Source organism: Astyanax mexicanus, chromosome 12 (assembly GCF_023375975.1).
Source record: "Astyanax mexicanus isolate ESR-SI-001 chromosome 12, AstMex3_surface, whole genome shotgun sequence".
NCBI classification, from domain to species: Eukaryota; Metazoa; Chordata; class Actinopteri; order Characiformes; family Acestrorhamphidae; genus Astyanax; species Astyanax mexicanus.
This window is the reverse complement of record NC_064419.1, coordinates 48,333,848-48,361,403: the sequence shown is the minus strand read 5'-3', so window position 1 is coordinate 48,361,403 and position 27,556 is coordinate 48,333,848. Positions and strand designations below refer to the sequence as shown.

The 27,556-nt window shown below is 38.4% G+C and overlaps 1 protein-coding gene across 4 annotated transcripts in view; it reads right to left on the bottom strand.

Moving 5' to 3' along the window:
* nphp4 (nephronophthisis 4) overlaps positions 1 to 24,425 on the bottom strand; it is a 313,994-nt gene extending 289,569 nt beyond the window's left edge. Inside the window, exons 1-3 of one of the 4 annotated variants that reach the window (XM_022670986.2) lie at positions 24,070 to 24,425; positions 21,738 to 21,934; positions 19,606 to 19,749 (exon numbers count right to left, since the gene is read on the bottom strand). In XM_022670986.2, the coding sequence (XP_022526707.2) occupies positions 19,606 to 19,749; positions 21,738 to 21,899 (306 nt within the window). In that variant the 5' untranslated portion in view covers positions 21,900 to 21,934; positions 24,070 to 24,425. Of the gene's footprint in view, positions 1 to 19,605; positions 19,750 to 21,737; positions 21,935 to 23,922; positions 24,046 to 24,069 lie in introns of those variants that run through there. The other 3 variants (XM_022670983.2, XM_022670984.2, XM_022670985.2) reach the window with 3 other exon arrangements.
* Positions 24,426 to 27,556: the final 3,131 nt, after the last annotated feature.

Sequence of the window (27,556 nt, the reverse complement as noted above, 5' to 3'; positions counted from 1 at the left end):
GATCGTTCTGGACAGGAATAAAATCACAGAGAATAAAAAAAAAAAACCCATAAAAGAGAAAATTACCCCACAACCCCCTGAGATACTAATCCTGTCCGGATAGGACTTTAGACGCTCTATTAACACTCCTATATCCCAACCATGCAATCTGCGGGAACTGTGTACAGCACATGTGTCAAACACAAGGCCCGCGGGCCAAATGTGGCCCGCCACGTCCTTTTATGTGGCCCGCGAGAGCTTGTAAGATCTTAGTGTCTATAATAAATGGATCAGAAGCGTGCTTTGACCAAAAACTACGTTTCCCACAATGCTTGTCGATTGTATTACCCGCGAAGTTACGGCTTACTGCCACTACACGGCAGTGTAGTCATTGATGTGGAAACCCTGCCGGAGGGAAGGCGTAACTTCGCGGGTGAAATGTTTATCCCATAATGTCCAGAAAAAGAGAAGCTGATTCAGACGGACGGCTGTGCTTCAAGGCGAAAGAATGGTATGCCTTTTGTGTTACGAAGAGTGTTACTGACCAAAATAAACGCTTTTTAGGAGAGATATAAGTTATGTGTAAATATTTATAAGACAATAGCTGACAAAATCTGTTTTAATGATTTTAATAAACATCACTGTGTCAGCGCTATTCAGTTTCACCGCAGCGAAGGACGAAGACGTGAATCACTTATCTAACCAGCCTGTACTGATTTCTGCTCCAATAACCCTTTCAATAACCTCCAATAGCCTTTTATAGTCTTCAGTAGCCTTCAACAGTCTAACCCTGCAGCCGTGGTGTGTGCACTAAACTCCGTAGTTATAAACATCCTGAGGTTAGCAGCGCGCTAACTGACCTGTTTATAATGTAACGTTAATCCGAGCAGTGACTCCGTGACGCTGCTCTGAACTGCTGCTGTTAGCTGCTTGTGCTGAAAGATGAGCTGTAGAGAGCTGTATTATCCGGTTAGTGGGGTTAAAACCTTTATTTCCTACACAGAAGAACTTAAAATGTTTTAAAAACGCTCCAGACTGGCGGAGCTGAGCCTGTAGCCCGTGGCTGGGCTGTAGCTCTGACTCAGTGAAGACAGCGGGGGCTTGTGCTGCTGCTGCAGCTGCCACTAGTGGTTGGATGAGGAACTGCTAAATCTGAGGAACTGCTAAATCTATCACATATTCTTAACAGCTCACAATTTTTGATTTTATATTTATTAAGCCTTATTTCAGTATCAAACGTTTTGATCAAAGTTAATATAACTTGTATTTTATGTCATTTCTATTCACTTGAATAGTTTGGTTCTTGATTGATGGAGTTTTTGGATTTCATAACATGACAAATTAAAAGGATTTATGTTAATAGAGCAACAAGCAAACATTTTTTCCATTTAGAGTTATTTAACATTAAAGAGTAATTACATTCATTTTATATTACATTTGGTTACATTTTATTACATTTATAAGTTACATCTGGCCCTCAGAGGACAGCCAATATGCCAATGTGGCCCTCGGCCAAAATGAGTTTGACACCCCTGGTGTACAGAGAATATTTGGAGTTATTATGGGATGGATTATCACAAGAGGAACATAAGGAACCTCTACAACTCTCTACATGCTGAGACATCTGGTGTGTTGCAGCGTTACACATGCATTACACACTACTGATGTATGCGTGGATCAATAAATATTACTCATATCTGTCTAAATTTATAATCATTTATCGCTCCTGGTAACTTTTATCTTCCTACTGAATCACAGCATCATAACCCCACACTTCTTATTTTGACATTTCTAAGCTGATTTCATGACGTGAGCTGCACGTTAAATGATGGTTTTCTGCGCTCGGATTGTTCTTTATTCATTTTCTGAGTGGTGTATTATTCCTCTCGTAAACAGCAGGCGTGTACGTCTTAGGCAATAACACCTGATCCAGCGGGGCTGTGTTTATAGCCTGAGAGAAAGATAGAGGACGTTCAGGCAGGCAATCCAGATGAAGCTCCGGGTTAATGGTGTAGAAAAGCTGCTGACTGCCGGCACACATGGCACTGATAGCCCCAACTCAGCGGCATGACCAACAAACAACACACTAACATGTGTGTGAACTCGTACACACATCTGCTCCCTAATACACACATCTGCACTGAGATTACACAGCGTTATCTGTTAGCTTCAGAAATACCCGAAATACAGGGAAACATAGAAAGATGCCAAAAGATCCAGCTACTCCATTTACAAAGACTTATTACACTGCACTAGGTTAGGACTGGCCAAGCAACACTATATGGACCATAAATCTTTATGCCAGCTGTGCTGTCTAAACAAATAATACTGTATACAATTTAATACAACAGTAGGGGTGTAAAGGTACGTGAATACTTTAAGACCCGTTACGGTACAGGGGTCACAGTTCGGTACACACAAACGCACGCAGAATACACAGTACACAGGCAGTCTATAGACCGAGACATATGGAACCACTGAAGGTAACCTGGAAAGTGTAGCTGTAGCACTGTTGCTGTTAGCAACTCGCTACTGATCTAGCCCATATAATAGCCTGTGCTAAGAAGATTAGCTCTGACTGGAGGTTGGAGCTCACAAGTAGAGAGCGTGTGCAGAAACGCAGATCATTCCGACTGTCCCACACACCGCTGCCAGTAGTTTCCAGTGTGAACGCAGGGTTAGGCGCTCAGCATGTTTCATGCGGAGACTACGTTCGCGTGGCTTCAGCGAACAACGTGACATAATTGTGGAGAAAACTCTCTCTCTCCTTCTCTCTTGGTCTCTCTCTCTCTCTCTCTCTCTCTCTCTCTCTCAGTCTCTGAGATTACAGTTCCCCTCACAATAATACTGGAAAATTCCAGCATAAAAAAATAATCATGATTTTAATTCATTTTGAAGTGATTGACACCACTTATATAATTAAATTTTCATAATCTAATGCTGATATGTCATAAAAACACTGAAATGCATCCAGTGATATGCTTAAGAAAAGAATATTTGTAGTTTAAGCAGTTAAAGTTATGCTGTTGATGACAATAGGGAGAGAATCGTGGTTTATAAGGATTTAATAAAATAACTTGAGCCCTGTTACAATATTCCATCCAAAAAATATATAACATGTTTATAATGAAGATTCATTGTTATTATGAAGTTAATAAGGGTGAGGCTATACAGAATAACCAGCTCCTTTATTTTTCCCCCAACTTTACCGAAAACGTACCGAAAACATACTGAAAACATACCGAACCCTGGGTTTTATGCCAAGGTGTGAACCGAACCGTAAATGTTCTGTACTGTTACACCTCTGCTAACTACTAAGTTAGTTAATAACTTATTAGCGAGCAGGCTAAGCTAACACGCGAGTTATCAATACAGCAAACAAAGGCAATTACCTAATGCTAGCTACCATTCACGTCCTGCTCATAACCCTCAATCCAGTTTCTGTAGTCTTTTAGTAAAACAGCTCGGGGGAATCCTGCACTTATTTTTAGCCCATTTTTAAACTGATTTCACCGTTAATTCAGGAAGGTGTGAGAGGTTAGTTTCCACAAAGACGCAGCCATTTAAACTGGTGGACATTCTGCCGGCTCCATAGCTGCCCAGGAATTTCTGGTTTAGGAGTGAATAAGGCACATAGGGCTGGTACACATCACTTCACAGTACAGAGTACGATTGGAGGACAGCACTAATTGCTCCATTCTGGATACACAGAGTAACAGCTTGCCTCGTTCGGCCACCATAAGGACAGAGAGAGGACAACTAAACCATTTAACCCACCCGGTCCAATCACAGCCAGTTCCTCCACACTTCAGTCCTGCCTCCATCTAACATCTGAGATAACGTCTACAAAACTTTTACAATAAACATTAAAAAATATATCCTATTATTTAAACCCATCTGTCTCTTCTGATGGCCTCTCATTTGTTGTATTGTTCATTTTACTGTTATTCAATATAAAAATGAAATGTTCTGTATTGTAGATTAATTCTAAACTAATGTAAACTATTAAGAAAGACATATGGAATTATTGAGAATATGTTTTATATTTTATTTTTTTTAAGTAGCTCCTCTTGTTTAGAGGATCAGTTTTGAACATCTCTGCTGGATTTTCTCAGTCAGTTTTATGAGGTAGAGTCTCCTGGAATTCAGGCTTTCAGTTAACAGCTGTGCTGAACTCATCAAGAGTTAATTACTTGAATTTCTTGTCTCTTAATAAAGTGTTTGAGAGCATCAGTTAAAGTAAAGTAGTGACGAGGTAGAGTTACAGGTATACAGTGAATAGTGAATATTTGAGTAATGTTCGAATCCAGATTATGAGAATCAACAACTACTCAGTCACTGCAAAGACCATCAAAACATAATGATGATGAAACTGGCTCTCATCAGGATAATGGAATGCTCTGTGATGTCACGGAATGGTCTGTATGGCATGTTCTGTGGTGTCACAGAATGTTCTGTGATGTCACTAAATGTACTGTGATGTAACGGAATGTTCTGTATGATGTCCTGTGATGTCACAGAATGTTTATTCTGTGACATCACAGGACTCTTGATGAGTAATTAACTCATCAAGAGTTAATTACTTGAATTTCTCGCCTCTTAATGTGTTTGAGAGCTGGTATACAGTGAATAATCGTATTATGGTAAGAACTACTCAACTAGGTAAAGAAAAAAAAATGAAAGAAAAAATGAAGGTCAGTCAATCTGAAAATAAGAATTTCAAGAACTTTAAAAGTATCCTCAAGTGCAGTCACCACAAAGACCATCAAAAACATTATAATGATGAAACTGGCACTCATCAGTACCGGCAAAGGAAAGGAAGAGCTAGAGTTTCCTCTGTTGTACAGGATAAGTTCACCAGAGTTACCAGCCTCAGAAACCACAACCACAACCGCTCCCCAGATAAGAGCACCTAAATACTTCACAGAGTTTTTGGTTGTTTTAACACTTTTTATCAAACTTGTACATCTAAAATAAACAGTATAGAGAGTATAGAGAGTATAGCAGTGCAGGATGCTGGTCTTTCAAGGAGGGGAAGCTCAATTTCGGCCAACATCTTAACATATGTAGTTTTATTTATACAAAAATTCTACTCTCCCTGAGATGTTTTTTTTTTTTGGTAAACAAAAGGCATTATTTTCAAGTTTTCACTACACAACAAAAAGGTACCCATTCTTTACATTGAACAATTATATAAAAAAATGTCCTTGAGTAATCCCTTTATTAATTTAAATTATTTTAATTATTTTTAATAATAACACAATACTTACTACTGGCCCCTGTTCATTTATGTCCTGAGATAGTTTCATCAAGAGGAATGGCCATCAGTACATTTTATTTGTTACAGCACTTCCAGTCAGCCAGCTCACTTTATCAAACCAGAACAGCTGAAAATACCTGTTACTTTTCCCACCTTTTACACCAAATTAATCTGAGCAGTTGATCTGCCCTGCTGCTGCTTAACTCTTAAGTTTTTCTTCGTAAGGAAGACTATCAAATGGCTTCTCCAAAATCTGGTCCACAACATTAAAACTGTCTGAAATTATGTGCAGCTTGCACTGGCGCGAGGCTAGTGTGAAGTGTGTCCGTGTTTTACACTAAAAGATCGCTGATTCGCTCATTTCGCTGCCAATCAAAAAGGGACTCCGCCTCAGACAGATCATCCAATCATCATGCAGAAGCTGAGCGTCCGGGCCGGCCGAGGCCAGCCCACTGCCCCATAGACCCCCAGAGACGCTGAGCGTCCGATGGGCGGGACAAAGCCCAGCGTTTATCCAATGACTCGTCTGGTTTGGCCGCGCGCTTTGCTCCGCTATTGAAGTCTGTGCACTGTTTAAAGCAGCGCTGTGAAGCTGCGGGAATGAGTGAGAGGAAAGCCGCGGCGTTACCAGTGATAAGAAGCTGATTCTGAACTAAGTTCAGCGCACTGTAGCGCATATTTAATCAGTGACATGTACACACAACAGTATATATTTAATCACTTTTTTTTTTTACGTTTTAGGGGAAGCTGAGCTTCCCTTGCAGTCTTAGAGCAATCGCCACTGGAGTATAGTGAGACTATGCCCATGATAATTTATTAAACTGCTGTATAAAACTGAACTAAACTAACCGGATTAAATACAGAACAGAACAATAAAATAAACCCAATCATTGCTTTTATGTTTATACACACAGACAGTTATATGAGTCTATAGGGAGGGCTGACTGCAGAATTGTGAGTATACTAAGTAAACTGCACAAAGAAGACAAACTCAACCCCTCATCTCATCACTTCCTCTCTTCCTCTCTTCCACTCAATCCCTCTATTCCTTCTATCACTCTTTTATATCCCCTATTTTATTCTGCTCCTCAGCTCCTCTTTTTCTCCATGTTTTTACTTCTTCTCCTCTCCTGCTGTGGAGATCTCTGCACCCTGTTGCTCTGTGTGTGTGTGTGTGTGTGTGTGTGTGTGTGTGTGTGTGTGTGTGTGTGTGTGTGTGTGTGTGTGTGTGTGTGTGAGTGTGTGTGTGTGTAGAGTGTGTGTGTGTAATCCTTTATGGAGCAGCTGCTCTCGGGATGTTTATTCCCGCGGGAGCTGAAATATTGATCATTTCCGAGCTGCCGGCCGGCACATATATAATTGAAGGGAGTCTTCCAGCTTTGCATCCAGAAGGAAGACGAGTTAAAGAAGTCACAAAATGCTCCTGCCAGTAGGACCAATAGAAACTCTTCAAAATTACCTGAAATAAACTCTTTTTACATTGACTTCCATTGAATGTTTAGAAGGTTTTTTTATCTCTCCTGTAAAGTTGCTGTTTTGGAGATAAGTGTTTTTCATTGGACAGCGACGATATACTTGCTGGATGTAGAGTGAGGTACTGTGAAGTTAGAGTGAGGTGGAGTGGGGTAGAATGAGGTGCGGTAAAAGAGTAAGATAGGTTGAGGAAAGAGAGAGGCAGAGATATAGCAAAGTAGAGAGATAGAGTGAGGTTTGGTAAGTTAAGAGTCAGGTAGAATGAGGTGTGGAGAGTGAGGATGAGGGTAGAGAGAGGCAGAAAGAGGTAGGGTGAGGTATAGTGACAGAGAGAGAGGTAGTGTAAAGGTAGACAGAGAGAGTAAGGTATGGTAAGATAGAGTCAGGTAGAATGAGGTGTGGCGAGTGAGATAGGTTGAGGGTAGAGAAAGGTAGAGTTAGAGAGAGAAGTAGAAAAGGGTAGAGCGAGGTATAGCAATGTAGAGAGGGGTAGATTAAGTTGTGGTGAGGTAGAGGGAGGTAAAGGTAAAGGTATAGTGAGGTAGAAAGAGGTAGAGTGAGGTAAAGTGAGGGTAGAGTGAGATATAGCAAAGTAGAGAGGTAGAGAAATATGGTAAGATAGAGTCAGGTAGAATGAGGTGTGGAGAGAGTGACTTAGGTTGAGGGTAGAGAGAGGTAGAGAGAGAATTAGAGAGAGAGTAGAGAGAGGCAGAAAGAGGTCAAGCGAGGTAGGGAAAAGCAGAGTGAGGTTTGGTGATGCAGAAAGAGGTAGAGAGAGATAGAGAGAGGTAGACTACAATGCTACAATGAGGTAGAGTGAGGTAGAGGTACACAGTAAATGCTCACAGCAAACTACTTTTTATCCTGGGAATAATTAGTGAAGCCAAAGCAAGGGCTGAAATACCTTTAAATAAAAATGGAACTAAGGATTTATTATTATTATTATTTATTTATTTTATTGATTATGCTATCAAATAGATTTTTTGTCCATATCGAACACCCATAATGCTTAGTTTTACCCATGTTGCTACATTTCTCCTGCATTTTGTTGGGGTTATGAGAAAACAGCACTGCTCTTTGATGTATGCAGGTGCTTCATGACTCCGGGTACTGTTCAATCTCTAAATGCTTAACAGTGCCACACTTTTGACAGTACTACATTACATCAAAGCTATATAGAGACACAGAAAGCCATAAAAGAACATTTAGAACTTAAATATAAACAAACAAATGCTAAGGCTAAGTTAGCTCAACTAACGTTACTATCCTAGTCCTGTGCAGCTCGTATCTAAGGATGTACCGACATAAGAAATCTGAGACAATGCCAGTATAGAATATTACGCATGTACATACAGCTCTGGAAAAAATAAGAGAACACGTAAATGATTGAGTTTCTTTGATTTTACCAAATTAAAAACCTCTGGAATATAATCAAGAGGAAGATCAAACCAAACTGAACTGCTTGATTTTTTCCACCAGGAGTGTAAAGCATAAAGTTATCCAAAAGCAGTGTGTAAGACTGGTGGAGGAGAACATGATGCCAAGACGCATGAAAACATGAAAACTGTGATTAAAAACCAATCAGGGTTATTCCACCAAATATCGATTTCTGAACTCTTAAAACTTTATGAATATGAACTTGTTGTTTTCTTTGCATTATTTGAGGTCTGAAAGTTCTGCATTTTTGTTATTTCAGCCATTTTTTATTTTCTGTAAATAAATACTATAAATGAGAATATTTTTATTTGTAATTTGGGAGAAATGTTGTCTGTAGTTTATAGAATAAAACAACAATGTTCATTTTACTCAAACATAAACCTATAAATAGCAAAATCAGAGAAACTGATTCAGAAACTGAAGTGCTCTCTTGATTTTTTTCCAGAGCTGTATCTGCTGATGCCAACATACGTATTTATAATACACACTAGACACCACCGAATAACAATAATACAAAATAAATATAAAAATACATAAAAAATAGCTTAAATCAACCACTATCTGGCATCACTACATGTATTTTTCAGCTGGATAACAGACAGTTTGTGAAGTGGTAGTAAACTAGGTCACACTGCCCTACACAAGTGGGTGTTGTGCCGGATACAACCCACCCACTACTAAAGTGAATGGGATTGTTAATGGGTTAATTATCTGGATCAGGTGAGATCCAGGTGTGCTGGGAGCTGGGGGACACTAAATATACAGGGCAGTGGGCCTTCAGGACCAGGACTGAGAAACACAGCTCTATATAAACACTGTTTGAGTTATATTAGTTTTATAAAGGGTGAAAACAGCTTAAAATCACTTTTCTTTTTCACATACTGTAAAATGTTAACATTTGTCAGATGCCAATAAGCAGCTATTTCAGATTAAAACACCTCTTAAGAACTGTTTCGAAAAGTATAATGATAATTAACACTCCTCTACCCCTCAGGAAGAAACACACAGCTCACAACATCACAGCACACAGTGTGTGTGAAAGATGCTTCAGGCTAGATGCAGTTAAAGAGTTTAAGATATCATATTTATACTTACTTTATTTCAGTAATTCAGTTCAAATATGAGCTCATATATACATATATAGATGCGTTAAACACACAGAGTGATCTATTTTAACAGTTTATTTATTTTATTGTAGAATATTATGACTTACAGCCAATGAAAACCCAACAATCAGTGTCTCAGAACATTTGAATATTATATAAGATCAATTGGTACTTTTTGCAGTGTGGGCAGTGTGCCAAATCCTGCTGGAAAATGAAATTATCATCGCCATAAAAGTTGTCAGTAGCAGAGGGAAGCTGTAAGATATGAAGTGCTGTAAGATTTTGTGGGAAAACAAAACTGCACTGACTTTAGACTTGATAATAAAACACAGTGGATCAACACCTGCAGATGACATGTCTCTCCAAACTTTTATGGAGATGATTTGGGATTTCATTTTCCAGCAGGACTTGGCACACCTCCCACACTTCCCAAAATATAAACTGGTCTTATATAATATTCAAATTTTCTAAGACATTATAAACCAAAATTATCAACAATAAAAGAAATAAACACTTAAAATAGATCACTCTGTGTGTAATGCATCTATATAATATATTAAATAAAGTAAATAAAGTAACTTTTTTTATGATATTCTAATTTTTTGAGATGCACTAATAAATGTTAAGTTGTAATACAGATATATCTATTTATTTATTTTTACATTTTATTACTGTTCGTTCATGTTAAAAAGCAAAAGAGTAAGAGAAGACCACTGGAATTAAGAAGGATCCATGGTTTCATGGGGTCTGCACCACACATGAACCCTGTCGTCAGCCATGACTCTGTACTAATTGGACCACGCCACAGGTTGCCAGTCCTCTAGTGTCTAATTAACCACCTGACGAGCTCAGGTGAGGCTACAGAACACTGCACACTGACCTGTTTCACTATAAATTTACATATACATTCTACATATACGTATATACTGTATACTGTGGGCATGTCAGTGTTTCAGAGCTCCATACTGTATTGTACTGCCTTGACAACAGTGATGATACAGACGGCTAATCAGTGATAACTACTGACTGTTTGATGTGTGACAGATCACAGACGTTTCTGATCAAGAAAGCATTGATTCAGCCAGACTTCTACAAACAAATATAAAAAAAAAATAATAACAATAATTTGGATCATAAATAATGAAAGCCTATTTTTACCCATGTTACACTCAGGACTCATACGTGCGCTTTTTAGTGTATTGCAGGGAATTGCGCAATACATGGCAACATAACTGAAATATTCTGCATATGGTATTTTGCCCATATGTTATTTACAGACCATAAAAAAATAAAATAAATAAAATACTAGAACATGAACATTAAGGAAACTTTTCACTTTTTTTTTTTTACCTTTAAGTTACTACATCATTCCTTATGAAGGAACACACAAGGAATCATGTAGTAACTTAAACCTAACTTCTGTGACATCAAAGAAGCATTCCGTGACATCACAGGCCATTATGTTATCCTGATGAGAGCCATTTTCATCAGTATAATGTTTTTGATCTGGTCTTGGTCTTTGCGGTGACTGCACTTGAGGATAGGTATAGGGAGGGAGGTATAGTAATGCTTCACAGAAGCATTGTGACATCACTAAATGTTTAGTGACATCACAGAACATTTCATGACATCACAGAACACTTAGTGACATTACAGAAAATTCTGTAACATCACATAACATGTCGTACAAAACATTCCGTGACATCACGGAACATTGCATTATCCTGATGAGTGCCAGTTTAACCAGTATAAAGTGTTTGATGGTCTTTGCGGTGACTGCACTTGAGGATAGGTATAGGGAGGGAGGTATAGCAATGCTTCACAGAAGCATTGTGACATCACTAAATGTTCAGTGACATCACAGAACATTTCATGACATCACAGAACATTTAGTGACATTACAGAACATTCTGTAACATCACATAACATGTCGTACAAAACATTCTGTGACATCACGGAACAGTTTGTGACATCACGTAATTTGTCAGAGAACATTCTGTGACATCACATAATATGTCATAGAGAACATTCTTTGACATCACAGAACATTGCATTATCCTGATGAGTGCCAGTTTAACCAGTATAAAGTGTTTGATGGTCTTTTGGTGACTGCACCTGAGGATACTTACAAAGTTCTTACATTTTTTCTCTTCAGATTAACTGTTCATTTTTTCTTTACTGAATGGAGTAGTTCTTGTTTCTCATAATATAGGGCTATTCACTATTCACAACCTTACAACTGATGCTCTCAAACTCATTAAGAGACAAGAAATTCAAGTAATTAACTCTTGATGAGTTCAGCACAGCTGTTAACTGAAAGCCTGAATTCCAGGTGACTCTACCTCATAAAGCATCAACATATATTTATAATGTAAAACACATTCTGGATTGTTTAACACCTTTTTAACTAAATAACTGCCTATGGGTTTCTTCATAGTTTGGATGACTTGTTAGACTAGTATTATTATCTACAGTTAACAGCACAGCAGATTTAAACAGATTTAAAACTCACTTAAATTAAAGGTGTTAAGGATTAATCTCTATAGGATTTCTCAGCAGTACAGAGCCGGATGGCTGCAGGTAGGGGACCGGAGCTTTGTACGAGGAGCGATGGGCGAGAGAGTAGGGCTTTTTACGCTTTACTGGGCTGGAGCTCGGCGGGATCAGCCCGAGGAGGACAAATGGCCTGAGCATCGCAGGCACACGGGTGGTGGGGGAGTAAATCGGGCCACCGGAGACTTTACTCGAGGAGAAATAATGCGTCTTGTTTAAATCTCGCAGCCTCGGGCGATGCAGCGCTTTCGTATTGACACCACCATTACGGAGTTCGCCTAAAGACAGAGGCAGCACAGGCTTAGTGCGCTTAATTTCACACGGAAACCAGCAAAAAATGGAAAGAAGGAAAGAGTTTAACCCTCCTATCAGCCACAACAACACCGCTGCAACGCACGCAGACACCAGCTCAACCCGCAGTACCACAGTGCCCTCTGCTGGCGGGATCAGGGTAGAGCAGGTAATGAGAATCATACATCTTCTGCAGGCACTTGGTTAGGCCGACCAGTGATTCATGAGGTTTTAAAAAGGCTGAATCTATACACAGAGAGCCTGTGAGTCACACTCTCCAGGCATCAGCAGCACCACCACCACCTCCACCAGCAGCAGCAGCTCCACTGAAGGCTAGACAGGATTAAGCCTGTAATGATCCAGAGAGGCTGGGGAGATGGATTGGTCCTAAGTGCTCGGCTCACTCACAGAGCTTTAGGCCTAACTGTCACAAACTCAGTGTCGGCAGCAGCATTAGAGCGAGAGCACCGCAGTCAAAACACGTTAAACGCTAAACATTAGCATTAACATTAACGCTGGAGCAATTTAGTCTGAAAGGTCAGGCTTTTATTCATTCAACAATTGACAATAATTAATTGCAGTGATGACAGATAAAGACATCTGCTAGCTGCAAACAGTACACAGCAGAATTAGCCAGCAGACTTCGTCTGACGGAGGAATCTGTACCCACTGCCTGTGGCAAGTCAGCAGATACAGCAGATGCGGATGTCTTAGCACAAGCTAACAATAACGTGTGGTAAACACTCAGCATAAACATGGGGTGTGGCCAGCAACAGCTTATTTGCATAAAAGTGACAAAGCCCTTCAATGGCTCATTCTGAAAGGGACTGAAACTGGTAAGAATAGAGCTGGTGAGATCTTCATCTTTATGTGAGAATGATTTCAGAAAATAACTTCACAATCATATTTCGTATAGAACACAGACCTGTTAATTTTATTCACGGTTAATTCAGTTATAATATTTAACCTTTTAGTATATTCCAATTTTATACAATTCCAAAGTCTGATTACTCTAAAGAAATATGAGTTAAGAAGTTTACTGCTCTTTAAGAGCATGTCAATGGCATAGTAATAGCCAATACGAGACTTGGCTGGGTACTGGTGAGTCCGATGCTTTCACTGAACTTTTACCACTGGATTGCTCCTTTATGAACTCCCCGCGGATGTCGGGCCGAGGGGGAGGTATAGCAACTGTCTTTAAGAATGATTATAAATGTAAACAGCTATCTTATCTATCCCTACAAGGCAGCTTTGAACTGAGTGCTTTTGAAGTTGGTCGCTCTCACACAGTGTTGTGTGCAGTGGTGTACAGACCTCCCAAATATAATAAGGAATTTATTAATGACTTTTCTGATTTTTTGGCTGAAATTATGCCTAATTATGACCGTGTCCTGATTGTAGGAGATTTTAATATTCATGTCTGTTGTCCTGAAAAACCAATGGTAAAGGACTTTTTAAATCTTATTGATTCTTTTAGTCTCGTTCAATCTGTGAACATGAACTTGGACACACACTTGACTTGGTGCTATCATATGGTCTGCCTGTTTCAAATCTGGAGATCTGTGACGCTGTTTTCTCAGATCATAAGCCTGTGATTTTTGATGTTCCTCTTACAGACAGTAGCACTGGTAAATTGCCCGCCCCTGTTAGGCGCTGTCGTATTATAAACCATTCCACTGCTGATCAGTTCTCGGATGTCTTCGGTCAGAAAAACCTTTTTAATGAGTCTAAGTCAAACAGCCCGGAGGAGCTTAGCTCTTTGTTTCATTCTACCTGCCAAACTGTTATGGACTTTGTGGCTCCTTTAAAAATCAGGAAACCAAAAGCTAAATCTGAGCCCTGGCTAAATGACACTACTCGTGCTGTTAAACGTGAGTGCCGTAGAGCTGAGCGGAAGTGGAAAAAGGATAAATTGCAAGTGTCTTTTCAATCATTAAGGGAGTGTTGGCGTCTCTATCAGAAAGTTGTGAAAGATGAGAAAAGAAAACATTTTTCCGAAATTATCCTGTCTAACACTCACAAGCCCTATGTTCTGTTTCAGACTATTAATAAGGTTCTTAATGTTTCCCAGACCACCTGTATAGAGAATTCTCCTGCTGTCTGTGAAAATTTTCTATACTTTTTTTATTAATAAGATTGCTCTTACTAGGGCACTCACTGTTCCCTCAAACGACTCCTCAGTTTCTGTCCCCTGTGATGCTATTTTTAATACTTTTGAGTCTGTATCTCTGTCCTGTGTACAGAAGATTGTTGATCAGTTAAAGCCCTCAGGCTCTCCCTCCACGACTTTTTAAAGAGGTTTTTCCTACTATAGGACTTTCGGTTCTTGAAATTGTAAACAGTAGTCTGCTTACAGGTGTAGTTCCACAAAACCTAAAACATGCAGTAGTACAACCTCTGATCAAAAAACCTGGTCTGGATCCTACAGTGCTTGCAAATTTCAGGCCCATTTCAAAATTGCCCTTTTTGTCAAAAATCCTGGAAAAGGTTGTTTATAGCCAGCTAATGTTTTTTCTGGAGGAGAACAATATTCTTGATATTTTTCAATCTGGTTTTAAAACTTTGCATAGCACGGAATCAGCTCTCTTAAGAGTTTTTAATGATATCTTTGTATTCACTGACTCTGGTGACTGTGCTGTTCTCTTACTCCTTGATTTAACTGCTGCTTTTGATACAGTGGACCATGAAATTCTGATCTCCCGCTTGGCTTGGAGCAGTGGGTGGGCATTGGGGGCATAGCCCTGAAATGGTTCAGGTCATTTTTAACTGATAGAACGTTCTGTATTAGCCTTGCCGATTCTAAGTCAACTTCTGCACCTTTCCTTTGTGAGGTTCCACAGGGCTCAATATTAGCCCCACTGCTTTTCTCCCTGTATCTGCTCCCTCTTGGCTCCATACTCAGGAAGCATGGAATTTCTTTTCACTGCTATGCAGACGATTGTCAAATCTATGTGCCACTAAAGAAAAAAGATAAGTGCTCTATCGAACCTCTGTTAAAATGTCTTGAGGACATAAAAGCATGGTTGGCGGGTAACTTTCTTAAGCTAAACGAAGATAAGACAGAAGTGATGGTCTTCGGTGGCACCACTGGGACCCAACCTGTAGATCTAGGTTCTTTGGCTCAGTATACTAAACCTATCATTACAAATCTGGGAGTAAAAATGGACCCAGATCTTAAGTTGGACACTCAAATCAAAGCAGTGGTGAAATCAAGCTTTTTTCACTTGAGACAGCTGGCCAAAGTAAAATCTGTTGTCCCAAAAACACAGTTTGAGACAGTAATCCATGCCTTTGTTACCACCCGGTTGGATTACTGTAACTCACTGTATACAGGAGTTAGTGGCTTCTCTCTCTCCCGGTTACAATCTGTACAGAATGCAGCAGCATGGCTTTTAACTGGCACACGTAAATATGAGCACATTTCCCCCATTTTAGTCTCACTCCACTGGTTACCCATTTATTTTAGGATTCATTTTAAAATCCTTTTATTTACTTTTAAATCTCTAAATGGTCTAGCACCACCCTACCTTTCAGAGCTGCTACACACCTACAAGCCCACACGCTCGCTCAGGTCAGCTGACCAACTGTTTCTTAGTGTCCCAAAAACCAAATACAAATTTAGAGGGGACCGTGCCTTCGCTGTAGTGGCACCTAGGTTATGGAATAGCTTGCCCCTGCACATTAGACAGGCCTCCACACTATCCAGTTTTAAATCGCTTCTTAAAACCTACCTCTTCTCCTTAGCCTTTGATACCTAGAGTGTTTATTGCATTGATTGTTGTATGTACCTATTTCTATTCTGAATATTCTTTTATTTTTATGTACAGCACTTTGACCTTTCTTCGAAAGTGTTAAAGTGCTATATAAATAAAGGTGGATTGGATTGGATTGGAGAATAATGCCCCTAATATGACAATAATATTCATGTAATAATAATTTATCATCCAAAAAAGCATAGTTTTAGTGTCAGGTTTAGTAGAAGTCAAATTTTTTAATAAAATACATACAGCTCTGGAGAAAAAATAATAGAAAAAAAATGAGTTTCTTTGATTTTACCAAATAAAAAAAAAAACTATATGGAATATAATCAAGAGGAAGATGAAACCAAACTGAACTGCTTGATTTTTTGCACCAGGAGTAAAGGCATAAAGTTATCCAAAAGCAGTGTGTAAGACTGGTGGAGGAGAACATGATGCAAAGATGCATGAAAAAAACTGTGATTAAAAACCAACCAGGGTTATTCCACCAAATATTGAGTATTTCTGAACTCTTAAAACTTTATGAATATGAACTTGTTTTCTTTGCATTATTTGAGGTCTGAAAGCTCTGTATCGTTTTTGGTATTTCAGACTTTTTTCATTTTTTGCAAATAAATGCTCTAAATGACAACAATTTTATTTGGAGTTTGTGAGAAACTTCTCTCTTCATGTTTTTCAGAGCTGTATATACAAAAAATACATTTAAATGAATTTATTTAAACTTTCAAAGCAGCGTTGGTGCAAATTTTATATCAAAGCAATGCTGGATAATTAAGTTTCATCCCCCGACTCCATTGTCTCCCGCTAAACATTAGCTTTTGCAGCGGCTCTGTTCCATTAGAGGCAGGCCAGAGGCGGAGCCAGGCTTTAATACTATCTCCTCTCAGCCCTAATCACTCTTTCTGTTCCCGAGTCTTTCTGTGGGGCGTATATTAAAGCGCATCCATCATGGCTGACAGCTCTTCTGCAATCTCACGCAGCCGTTCCCCTGCCGCCGCCGCCGCTGCCACGCTCTCGTTTCAGATTTCACTCAGGCCTGCGCTCGGGGAGAACGCTCCGAGCCCACAAACACAAAGCTGAGGAGTCGGAACGCAGAGCTCCGGGGTTCAGAATAAACTTCAGCCTTTCCCTGCTGAATATACAGGTTACACACCTATTCTCAACTGCTCTAGTCAACATCAAACACTGGAAGACTTATTAATAGGGAAATACCAGAGAAAACCTCTCCATAACCTTTACATAACCTCTATATTACCTCTGTGATCGTTTACATAACGATACATAACACTATAAAAGTTTTCAGTTATAAACCGGCACTGTAGAGCTGGAGTATATCACTTACAATAACCCAATTACTAACAGTATAAATCACAGGGCATTTTACTTAAGCAATAATACTTGAGAACGAGTGCGTTAACGTGTAATATATAGAGCCAATATTACACGTTTTAGCACCAACCTCGAGCCCTAGGATAAAATACTCCCAAATAAGCAAAAAACAGGAATTATGGATTTAACTGTGTCAGTTTCACACAATTGCATACGTTGAGTAATAAAGGAGTAACTTTATCGATATGTGACATCAAATATGGATATATATTATGTTTAATGAATCACAAACAATAAATTAAATTCAGAAGCATCTGCTTTAATGGCCAATATTACACTATATATGATTTATTCACAGGTACGACAAGAGAAGAAACGACAACACGAGAAGACACTACAATACAAGACAGTAGGGCTGGCCCGAATAGCGTTTTTTGAGCTCCGGATATTCGGCACTGATTCGAAGCGAATATTCGTTTTTAAAAAAATAAATAAAAAAAAGCAAATCACGGCCCCTTTAATCCACTGAAAAATGTTCAATTTGCTCTGAACGAGACATATTCACCCCGGATTTTTGGTGTTTTTATCCCGGATTTTTGTGTTTTCACCCCATATTTTTTCTGTGTTTTTAGCCCAGATTTATTTGTGTTTTCATCCCGGAATTTCTGCTGCCCCACACCGCGGCTTATCCGCTGCGTAAGCAGGCTAGGAGGCTGCTGCACGGTTTCTCCGCTGCGCAAGCCAGCCCAGTAAATTGCTGTTTGTGTTTCACACTTAGGCTATTTGCTTAAAAAAAAAAAAAAAAAAAAAAAACGTTTGTTCAGGAAGTATTTTATATTCTTAAACATTGTTGATTATATTAGAGGACAGTCATTGTAAACTGTACTTGGTCTATTTCGGTTAAAGGATTGTGCAGGGCATATTACTGATTTTGTATTTTTGCACTTGGGCTATAAGCTCAATATTAAATATTTCGTTTGCTTAGAAATTATTTTATATTTTTAAACCATGTTAAATTATATTAGAGTAGAGGAAATTCGTTCAGACATCATTTTTGTAGGCCAGGCTTTTGTAACCGATTTAGCCCCTACTGTTGCCACATTACCCCTTACGTTTTATTATATAAATCAGTTTCGAAGAGCCTGCATTTTTTTTTTATCATGTATAATAGAGGTCTGCGCGAGACTGATTTTTAAACCCACTCTTCCACGCTCCCGCGTTTCTGTCTCGTTACCGCTCCGCAAAAAAATTGCTTCTTTTAATCCCGCGCCCGCCCGCCACATACACATTTCTGCCGCTCCCGCCCCACGTTCCTAATATAAATTAAATAAACTACATTTAATGCTTCAAATTTACTTATATATTTATTAAAACAGCAGCGCTGAATCGTGCGGTCCCGTTCCTTACCCCAGTCCAAACACCATCGGTGTGTGCGTGTGTGTGTCGGTCCATCCTGCGCGTTGAGAGTTTTCTTTAGGTTTTTTTTTTTTTTTTACAATTATTACAGTTTTCTTATTAATTTGCTCCCGCATCGTCTGGATTAAACTCCCGCTCCAGCCAATAACAGTTCAGTTCTGTCCCGCGCGCAAGATATTCTGACGGGACCCGCGAGAACAGAAGTGGTTAGAGTGAGGTGGAACTCTGGAAAGGAGAAAAAAAACGAATATCCGAATACCAAAATTAAAAACCGAATACCTACTCAACGAACGAATATCCGAATACCCGAATATTCGGGTCCAGCCCTACAAGACACAGCAACACAAGAGAAGACACGAGAAGACAAGACACAACAAGAGAAGAAACGACAAGACACGACAAGAAAACAAGACAAGAGAAGAGAAGAGAAGTCACAATACAAGACAATAAGAAAAAGACAAGACAAGACAGGAGAAGAAACAACAAGACACGACACGACAAGATGAGAAGAAAACAAGATAGGAGAAGACAAGCCATGACAAGAGAAGAGAAGAGAAGAAGAACACAAGAAGAAAAGGCAAGACAAGACAAGATGATAAGAAAACAAGACACGTGAAGAGAAGAGAAGAGAAGAGAAAAAAACAAGAAGAAAAACTGTGTCTTTTTAGTTTTAGTTTTAGTGTTTTAGTGTCTTGCACTAAACAGCAAGGCAGCTGCATGACCGGGATTTGAACCAGCGAGCTCCTGATCATAGTAGTAGCACTTTAGACTGCTGAACCACTCAGCGTCCCTATTTAATTAATTTTAAATTAATTTAATTACCCTTTAATTTATAATTTCTTATGACTTTCTTTTAAACTTGTTCTGCGTTGAGTCTTAAAAACGTTCTGAAAAGCATTTTGAATTGCAGCTGTTTATGAAAAGTGCTATACATATACACTTCTCTCGCCTGAGCTTGATCACTATTTTTTTACACAATAATATGATAAAGCAGAAGTTGTACCTCGTTGAATTGCACTGTGGTGTGCCGGTTGCTCAGTCTGGATGGGTGAGGTTCGCTCTTCCACGTCCTCCCAAAGAAATGCTGATGCTCCGAGTCAAACAGCGAAACCCTCAGCTGATAATCACTCGCTTTCCCCTCTTCAGACTGTGATAACATAACAAGAAACGATGGGAGATTAGAAACTGTCACAGAGCAAATCACAGAATTACCCTATTTTTCAGACTATAAGGTGCACTGGATTATAAGGTGCCTTAAGCAACACTACTAAGGATGCCTAAATCGAAGTGAGCAAGGGTGTCGCCATGTTTCCTTTCTAATAGGGAAGCTCCTAAATAAACAAAACTGTAATTCTTAATAATAATAATAAAAAAAACATTCTCTTTCAAAGTTAAACGAGCACTGGATGTTAATCTACACAGATTTCTTTGCTTAAAAAACATTTATTTGGTTGGGTAAGGCGCTTTTGTTTATTTACAGTTTTAGCTTAGATTTCCAATATTTTGTCTTAGAGTGAGTTTTTAGTGTTTCAAGTTTCTCCAGCACTAAGGTGCTGGGTGCAGCAACAGTAGCATTAGCCGCTAACCGCAGCGCTAGCGGGACGTAAACGCTGCCTGATAGTGCTAGACTGAGAAACCCTGAGTATTCCGGTAACCCAGAGTGCTATCAGCTACGGATCGTCCCACGTAGCTTAGCTGTTTTAACATGGTAAACACGCTACAGACTACAGTCTGATATACTCACCTCTGAACGGCGAAAGAGCTAGCGCTGTGGTTAGCGGCTAATGCTAATGCTGCTGCACCCAGCCTTAGTGCTGGAGAAACTTTACTGACAACTCACCCTTATAACTATGTACTTCAGCAGAGTGGCTTTACTGCTCCTTAATACCTGACTGGTAGAATTCATACATAAGGAGCACCAGATTATAAGAAGAACTGATCATTTTGGGGGGAAATTAAAGGATTTTAAGTGCACATTATAGTCCGAAAAATATGGTACTGTACTTGAATATCATATCACAGACCTTATTGATCATGTACCTTTGGTTTTTGATGCTTTAGTCCATTTAAAGGTAAATACTTTTGTACTTTTACTCAAGTCAAAGTCTAAAGGGAGGACCTCTACTTTTAATAGAGTGATATTTTGTGATTATATTAATTTATTTAAAACTATTTGACCAAAGATTAAGATTTAACTAGGAGTTCCAGCTAAAAACGGTTGGGGGAATACATGGTTAGCATTTCTTCCACAACAGATAAAACAACAGTCCCTGCAGTAAATCTCTTACAATTTCCTTAAGTCCAACAACCTTAAATACAACCCTTATGTAAAAAAAATCTCATTATTTTAAAATATTCTGTACTATAGATTAATACAAAATCCATCTTAACTATGAGGAAAAACTTGGATTGGAATTATTTAGTAAACCAAAAAACAGCCAGAATATGTATTTATATTTTACATTATTCAAAATTATTCAAAATTCCACATCTTGACCAGTATTTTCTCAGTCAGTTTTATGAGGTAGAGTCACCTGGAATTCAGGCTTTCAGTTAACAGCTGTGCTGAACTCATCAAGAGTTAATTACTTGAATTTCTTGTCTCTTAATAAAGTGTTTGAGAGCATCAGTTAAAGTAAAGTAGTGAAGAGGTAGAGTTACAGGTATACAGTGAATAGTGAATATTTGAGGAATGTTCGAATCCAGGTTATGAGAAGCAACAACTACTCAACTAAATAAAGAAAGAAATGACTAAGAAGTCAATCTGAAGCATTTTAATAACTTTGCAGCTGCAAAGACCATAAAAAATTGATGGAACTGGCACTCATCAGGACTGCCCCAGTACAGGAAGAGCGAGAGTTTCCTCTGTTGTACAGGATAAATTCATCAGAGTTACCAGCCTCAGAAACCACAAGATAAGAGCACCTAAAAGCTTCTTCACAGAGTATTTAGGTTTGTTTAACACTGTTTTTAAGTTACTGCATGATTACGTATGTGTTCCTTCATAATCTGATACATCACTTTACTATTCATTTACTATCATATTAATATTATTTGGCTGGTACTGTAGATCAGTTTCAGCTCATCTATTTAACTTTAAACAGGTCTGTTTGAGAAATATAAAATATAAATCACCTGTTTGGGTTGAAGTCCATCCACCTGTTTGAGTACAAGTCTGAAAGCCTGGCTCTGCCCTGCTGCTGCTGCCAGTCTGGAGCTCTGGCTGTGAGGGGGCACTGCCCGCCTGCCCTCGAAAATACCCCTCCAATCAGACGCCTGCAGCTCAGCTGTGCTCATCTTCCAGATCTTCACAGCGTCCACAGGGACGCCTGCTGAACAAAAGGTGAACACAGGTGATCTAGTGATAGCAAAATGAGTATATCCACAACATTAAATAATCAAATACTTCTGATACACCCTAAAATGCTCTAATTACATATCTTTTATTACAAGGGTTGTGCCATATTGTACCGTACGCAGTAATATCCCATATATATTTTATTATAAAACAAAAAAAAACATTTTGTGATAAATAGTGATATTCTAGAAAGCACTCTATTTTGTATTTGTTTAGTTAATTACTGTACTTACTTTTAAATGATTTATTGTAGTTTACATTATTACATTATTTTGTTGTTGATTACTTTATTTTGTTTTATTTTTAATTTTGTTACACTATTATTGTTTGATACAAAATCAGTCTATCTAAGTTTCTGTTAATGATACATTTTTAGATTTGTTTCATGCCGTTTCAGACAGGGTTCATGCAGTTTTTAACCAAGAAATTATCATTACTTTTCCATGACTAATCTATACCTTCAAGGCAAATTTTCATTACCATACGTTATTGTTAAAAACATCATGCAGACATGTACAGTAAAAACAAAAATTGATTACAGTAGTCTTACATTTTTTTTATTAATAAAAAACATTTATTTAAGCAATGTTGACACTATTTTAAATAATAAAATTGTGTATCAGATCCTGAGAGCTTCATTGCATAGAGGCTAAATTACTGAATTATCCCTGAGCTGATGTATTTGTTAGCTTAAATTAGCTTTTCTCCATCCATAGATTTAAAATAATAAATAAAATAAATAAATAAATAAATAAATAAAAGACACGTAGTTTGCAAATTTCGGTGACTTTTTGGGGTATTTTAATTTTTTTCAAAACTAATCCCGGCCTGGAAATTGCTATTTTGATATTTCATGATTTTCCCAAGTTTTTCATGACCGTACAAAACCTGAATAGAGGAGGATGGATGATTACAAGCCATCAAACCAAACCAAACCAAACACAAAAAGCAGTGTATTAGACTGGTGGAGGAGAACATGATGCCAGGACACATGAAAGCTGTGATTAAAAGGTTATTTTTTATAAAAAGGGTAATTTTACATTTTAATTTCTGAACTCTTAAAGCTTTATTTGAGGTCTAAAAGCTCTGCATATTTTTTCTTATTTTAAAAATTTCTCAGTTAAATAAATGCTGTATTTTTTTTTTACTATACATTTGAAAAAAAAACAGTAGTTTATGGAATAAAACAACAACCTAAATTTACGCTAAACTTATGAATAAATTATTTATAAATAACTTATAAATAGGCTTATACCATAAATAGCAAAATCAGGGAGACTAAAGTGGTCACTTAATTATTTCTGATGTACAGTAGTGATTTGGCTTTTACTGTGTATTATTAAAAACAGCATGTCACAGACAGATAAACAGATAAGGCAGGCAGAAAGATAAATAATTAGATATGCAGACAGACAGACAGACAGATGAAGAATTAGGCAGAAAGACAAAGAAACAGAGAAACAGACAGACAGACAAATAGATAGACACAGGACGATCAACAGACGGATAAATAATTAGCAGACAAATAAATAAAGACAAACAGACAGACTGACACATAAATAGATAGCGACAGACATACCAACAGACAGACAAATATACAGAGAGAAAGAGAGATAGACAGAGAGATATTAACAGGCAGACCGAGAGACAAACAAATATACATATAGATATTGATATAGTTAGTCAAATAGACAGTAAGACACAGACAGATATAGACAAACAAACCAACAGACAGACAGACAGACACACAATGTATCAGAATGTAATAATTACTAGTAAATATTTTATAGCTGCTCCGATGAGAAATAAAAGTTTTAGCATTTCTATGGTATTACTCGTGTTAATTTAGGCAGAAACAGATTTATTATGAGCTCTGTTTGAGTTATTTAAGTTAAATCAGACCACGGCTCGCTGCTTTCTCTGTTAAAACTAAAAACAAAACTGTAATAATTAGACATTTACCTTCATTTAGCTGCACTAAGCTGCAGTTCTGTGGATAAAGAAAACTCTGCGCTGTGTTATAAAACGTGTAGTGGTGTTATTCAGAGAAATTAGAGATAAATAAATAAAGCGGTAAATAATGAGATATAGAGTAAAACAAACACTGACCTGCTGCTGCTGCTTAATCAGTGCCCCTCTCTCACTAACTCAGCTCAGCTGTGCTGCTGCTAATGCTAATGCTAGCGTTAGCTTAGCTTCTCCATTGCCTGAGACCGTTAGTTTGGCTAAGCTAATTAGCTTAGCTAGCCGGCTGCTCTGCTTTTAAAGCCAGTTTAATCGTATTTGTTACGTTTTTAAGCTTCACACGTATAAAGCTTGTTGCGTGTTTTACTATAATCTCGCTATTAATAAAACTACGCAGGAAATTCGCTATAAACTTCGCTAATATTTCGCTAAGCTAGCGTTAGCAAACACTCTGGGCACGCTGTTTACTGAAGAGAGCGTCGCCGCTGTTACCAAGGGTAACCAGCACAGGAGCGGGGCGCAGTATCGCCCCCTGCAGTGGAGGCGCTGCAATTACACTCTGCTCTGATCCATATACATACAAAAATGAAGAGATCACTTCAGTTTCTGAATCAGTTTCTCTGATTTTGATATTTATAGGTTTATATTTGAGTAAAATGAACATTGTTGTTTTATTCTATAAACTACAGACAACATTTCTCCCAAATTCCAAATAAAAACATTGTCAAAAAACGATGCAGAGCTTTCAGACCTCAAATAATGCAACGAAAACAAGTTCATATTCATAAGGTTTATGAGTTTAGAAATCAATATTTGGTGGAATAACCCTGGTTGGTTTTTCATGCATCTTGGCATCTTGTTCTCCTCCACCAGTCTTACACACTGCTTTTGGATAACTTTATGCTGCTTTACTCCTGGTGCAGAAATTCAAGCAGTTCAGTTTGGTTTGAGCGCTTTTGATCATCCATATTCCTCTTGATTATATTCCAGAGGTTTTTAATTTGGTAAAATCAAAGAAACTCATAATTTTTAAGTGGTCACTTTTTTTTCCAGAGCTGTAGATAGATGACAGCGATCGGACAATCTAGCTCGATGGATCGATGGCCGCCTCAAAAACGATCATCAGTCTATCTCTAGTTTAAAGTAATGTTTTTTTCCTACCCCAGCACTGTATTTTGTATTTAAGAGGTAATTCTGCAGCACTTCTTATCACTGACTTTATCTATAAAGAGGATACAGGTGATGGAAAGAGCAGGTTCAGTCAGTAGTGTGGATAACTTGCTGTTATAGACTTTGTCCAGCAGATGGAAGTGTTTCTTTAAATATAATCATAAACTGAACAGAGCAAGACCACATAAAAGTCTGTACCAGTCAATTGTTTGAATGAAACTTTTCATTCAATGTTTTTATTTATTTTATTTATTTCCCTACATAGTAAATGAATAGTGAAGTGATCTATCAGATTATGAAGGAACACATAAGGAATCATGCAGTAACTTAAAAACAGTGTTAAACAAACCTAAATACAAAAATCAGCAACAGTTTTCTTTTTTCCCTAGTCGACAAATATCAAATTTAGTTCAGTGTGCATTAAAATTATCCTTTAATCTACATTATTAATATATTTAAACAGAGCTATAGTTACTGCTCTTAAAGCTTTTTTAACCCTCGTATTCAGAGTTTTAGGAAGTTTCTTCTCTTCTGCTGAATAAATGATTCTGTACCCAGGATCGATTCTGGGCTTGTCTGAGTGAATAATTGCTATTCACTGTTGTTTTTCTATTTTACTTTGATAAAAAAAAAACAATCATACAGTGAGGAACAGCAGCAGGAGCTCCTCAGATAAAGTGCTGATTTCATATCACATAATGTTTCTCTAGGCAGGATGGAGCGAGATGAGCGTTTGACTTCAAAGAGCTAAGCTACTGGCTGGCTAGCGTTAGCTAGCAGGCTGTATCAGTATGCTTCTTTGGTGGTGCTGGTCAATGCAGTGCTCCAGAGCAACTAGCGTTATGTGAAAAATGCATACCAGAAGGGAAATTAAAACCGGTATAAAAGATGAACTGAAATACAAAATATCAATAATGTGATATATCATATATTGCTTTTTCAAACTGTTTTCCTTTAAGGATTTCTGCTTTTAGTCGGTCAGGCTGACGAGAGAGAGAAATACTGCGGAAATGGCAGAGTGTGACATTTTCAGATCTGTGGGCTGAAAGTTTTGTCCTCATCTCTTTTCTCACCCTTTCCACAAAACCGTGTGTGTGTGTGTGTGTGTGTGGGTTGACATGAGGTCATAACTTACTGGACACAAACACTGTTGTGTCTATAAGGGGTAGATTCAGACTGAGTAACACTGTGGGCAGCAGTTAGACATAATCTCTCTCTCGCTTTTTCTCTCTCTCTTTCTCTCTCTCTGTTCTACTGTAGTATAAAGAGCTGTTGTGGTATTGGGCACTGCTCTACTGCAGGTTTTTCAGGGAGGGAGGGGTGTTTAAAGTGCCATCTGGTATTCTCAAGTCTTCATTATCATATCGCTCAGAATATTGTTATTACAAAAATATCACCCGACCCTACCGTTTATTTAGAGTCTACAGTGTGGAACTGTTTTAGAGTGTAGTGAAAGAAGAGCAAGGGTAGCAAGGGAAGTGTGAGGTAGTGAGGTAAGAGCAAGGTTAGAGCAACATTTGATTGACATAGTGAGGTTAGAGCAAGGTAATGAATGTGGTGTGAGGTAAGAGTGAGGTTAGATTGATGTTGTGAGGTAAGAACAAAGTAATGAGCGTATTGAGAGGTAGTGAGGTTTGAGTAAGGGTAGAGTGAGGTAGTGAGGTTTGAGCATGAATAAAATAAGGTAGTGAGGTAGCAAGGGTAGAGCAAGGTAGCGAGAGTAGGGTGAGGTTAAAGTGAGATAGTGGGTTTAGAGCAAAGTATTGAGGGTATAGCATGGTAGTAAGGTTGGAGTGAGGTAGTAAAGTTTGAGCAAAGTTAGAGTGAGGTAGTGAGATTAGAGCAAGGTTAGAGTGAGATTAGAGCAAGGTTAGAGTGAGGTAGTGAGATTAGAGCAAGGTTAGAGTGAGATTAGAGCAAGGTTAGAGTGAGATAGTGAGATTACAGCAAGGTTAGAGTGAGATAGTGAGATTAGAGCAAGGTTAGAGTGAGATAGTGAGATTAGAGCAAAGTTAGAGTGAGGTAGTGAGATTAGAGCAAGGTTAGAGTGAGATAGTGAGATTAGAGCAAGGTTAGAGTGAGATAGTGAGATTAGAGCAAGGTTAGAGTGAGGTAGTGAGATTAGAGCAAGGTTAGAGTGAGATAGTGAGATTAGAGCAAGGTTAGAGTGAGATAGTGAGATTAGAGCAAGGTTAGAGTGAGATAGTGAGATTAGAGCAAGGTTAGAGTGAGATAGTGAGATTAGAGCAAAGTTAGAGTGAGGTAGTGAGATTAGAGCAAGGTTAGAGTGAGATAGTGAGATTAGAGCAAGGTTAGAGTGAGGTAGTGAGATTAGAGCAAGGTTAGAGTGAGGTAGTGAGATTAGAGCAAGGTTAGAGTGAGGTTGTGAGATTAGAGCAAGGTTAGAGTGAGGTAGTGAGATTAGAGCAAGGTTAGAGTGAGGTTGTGAGATTAGAGCAAG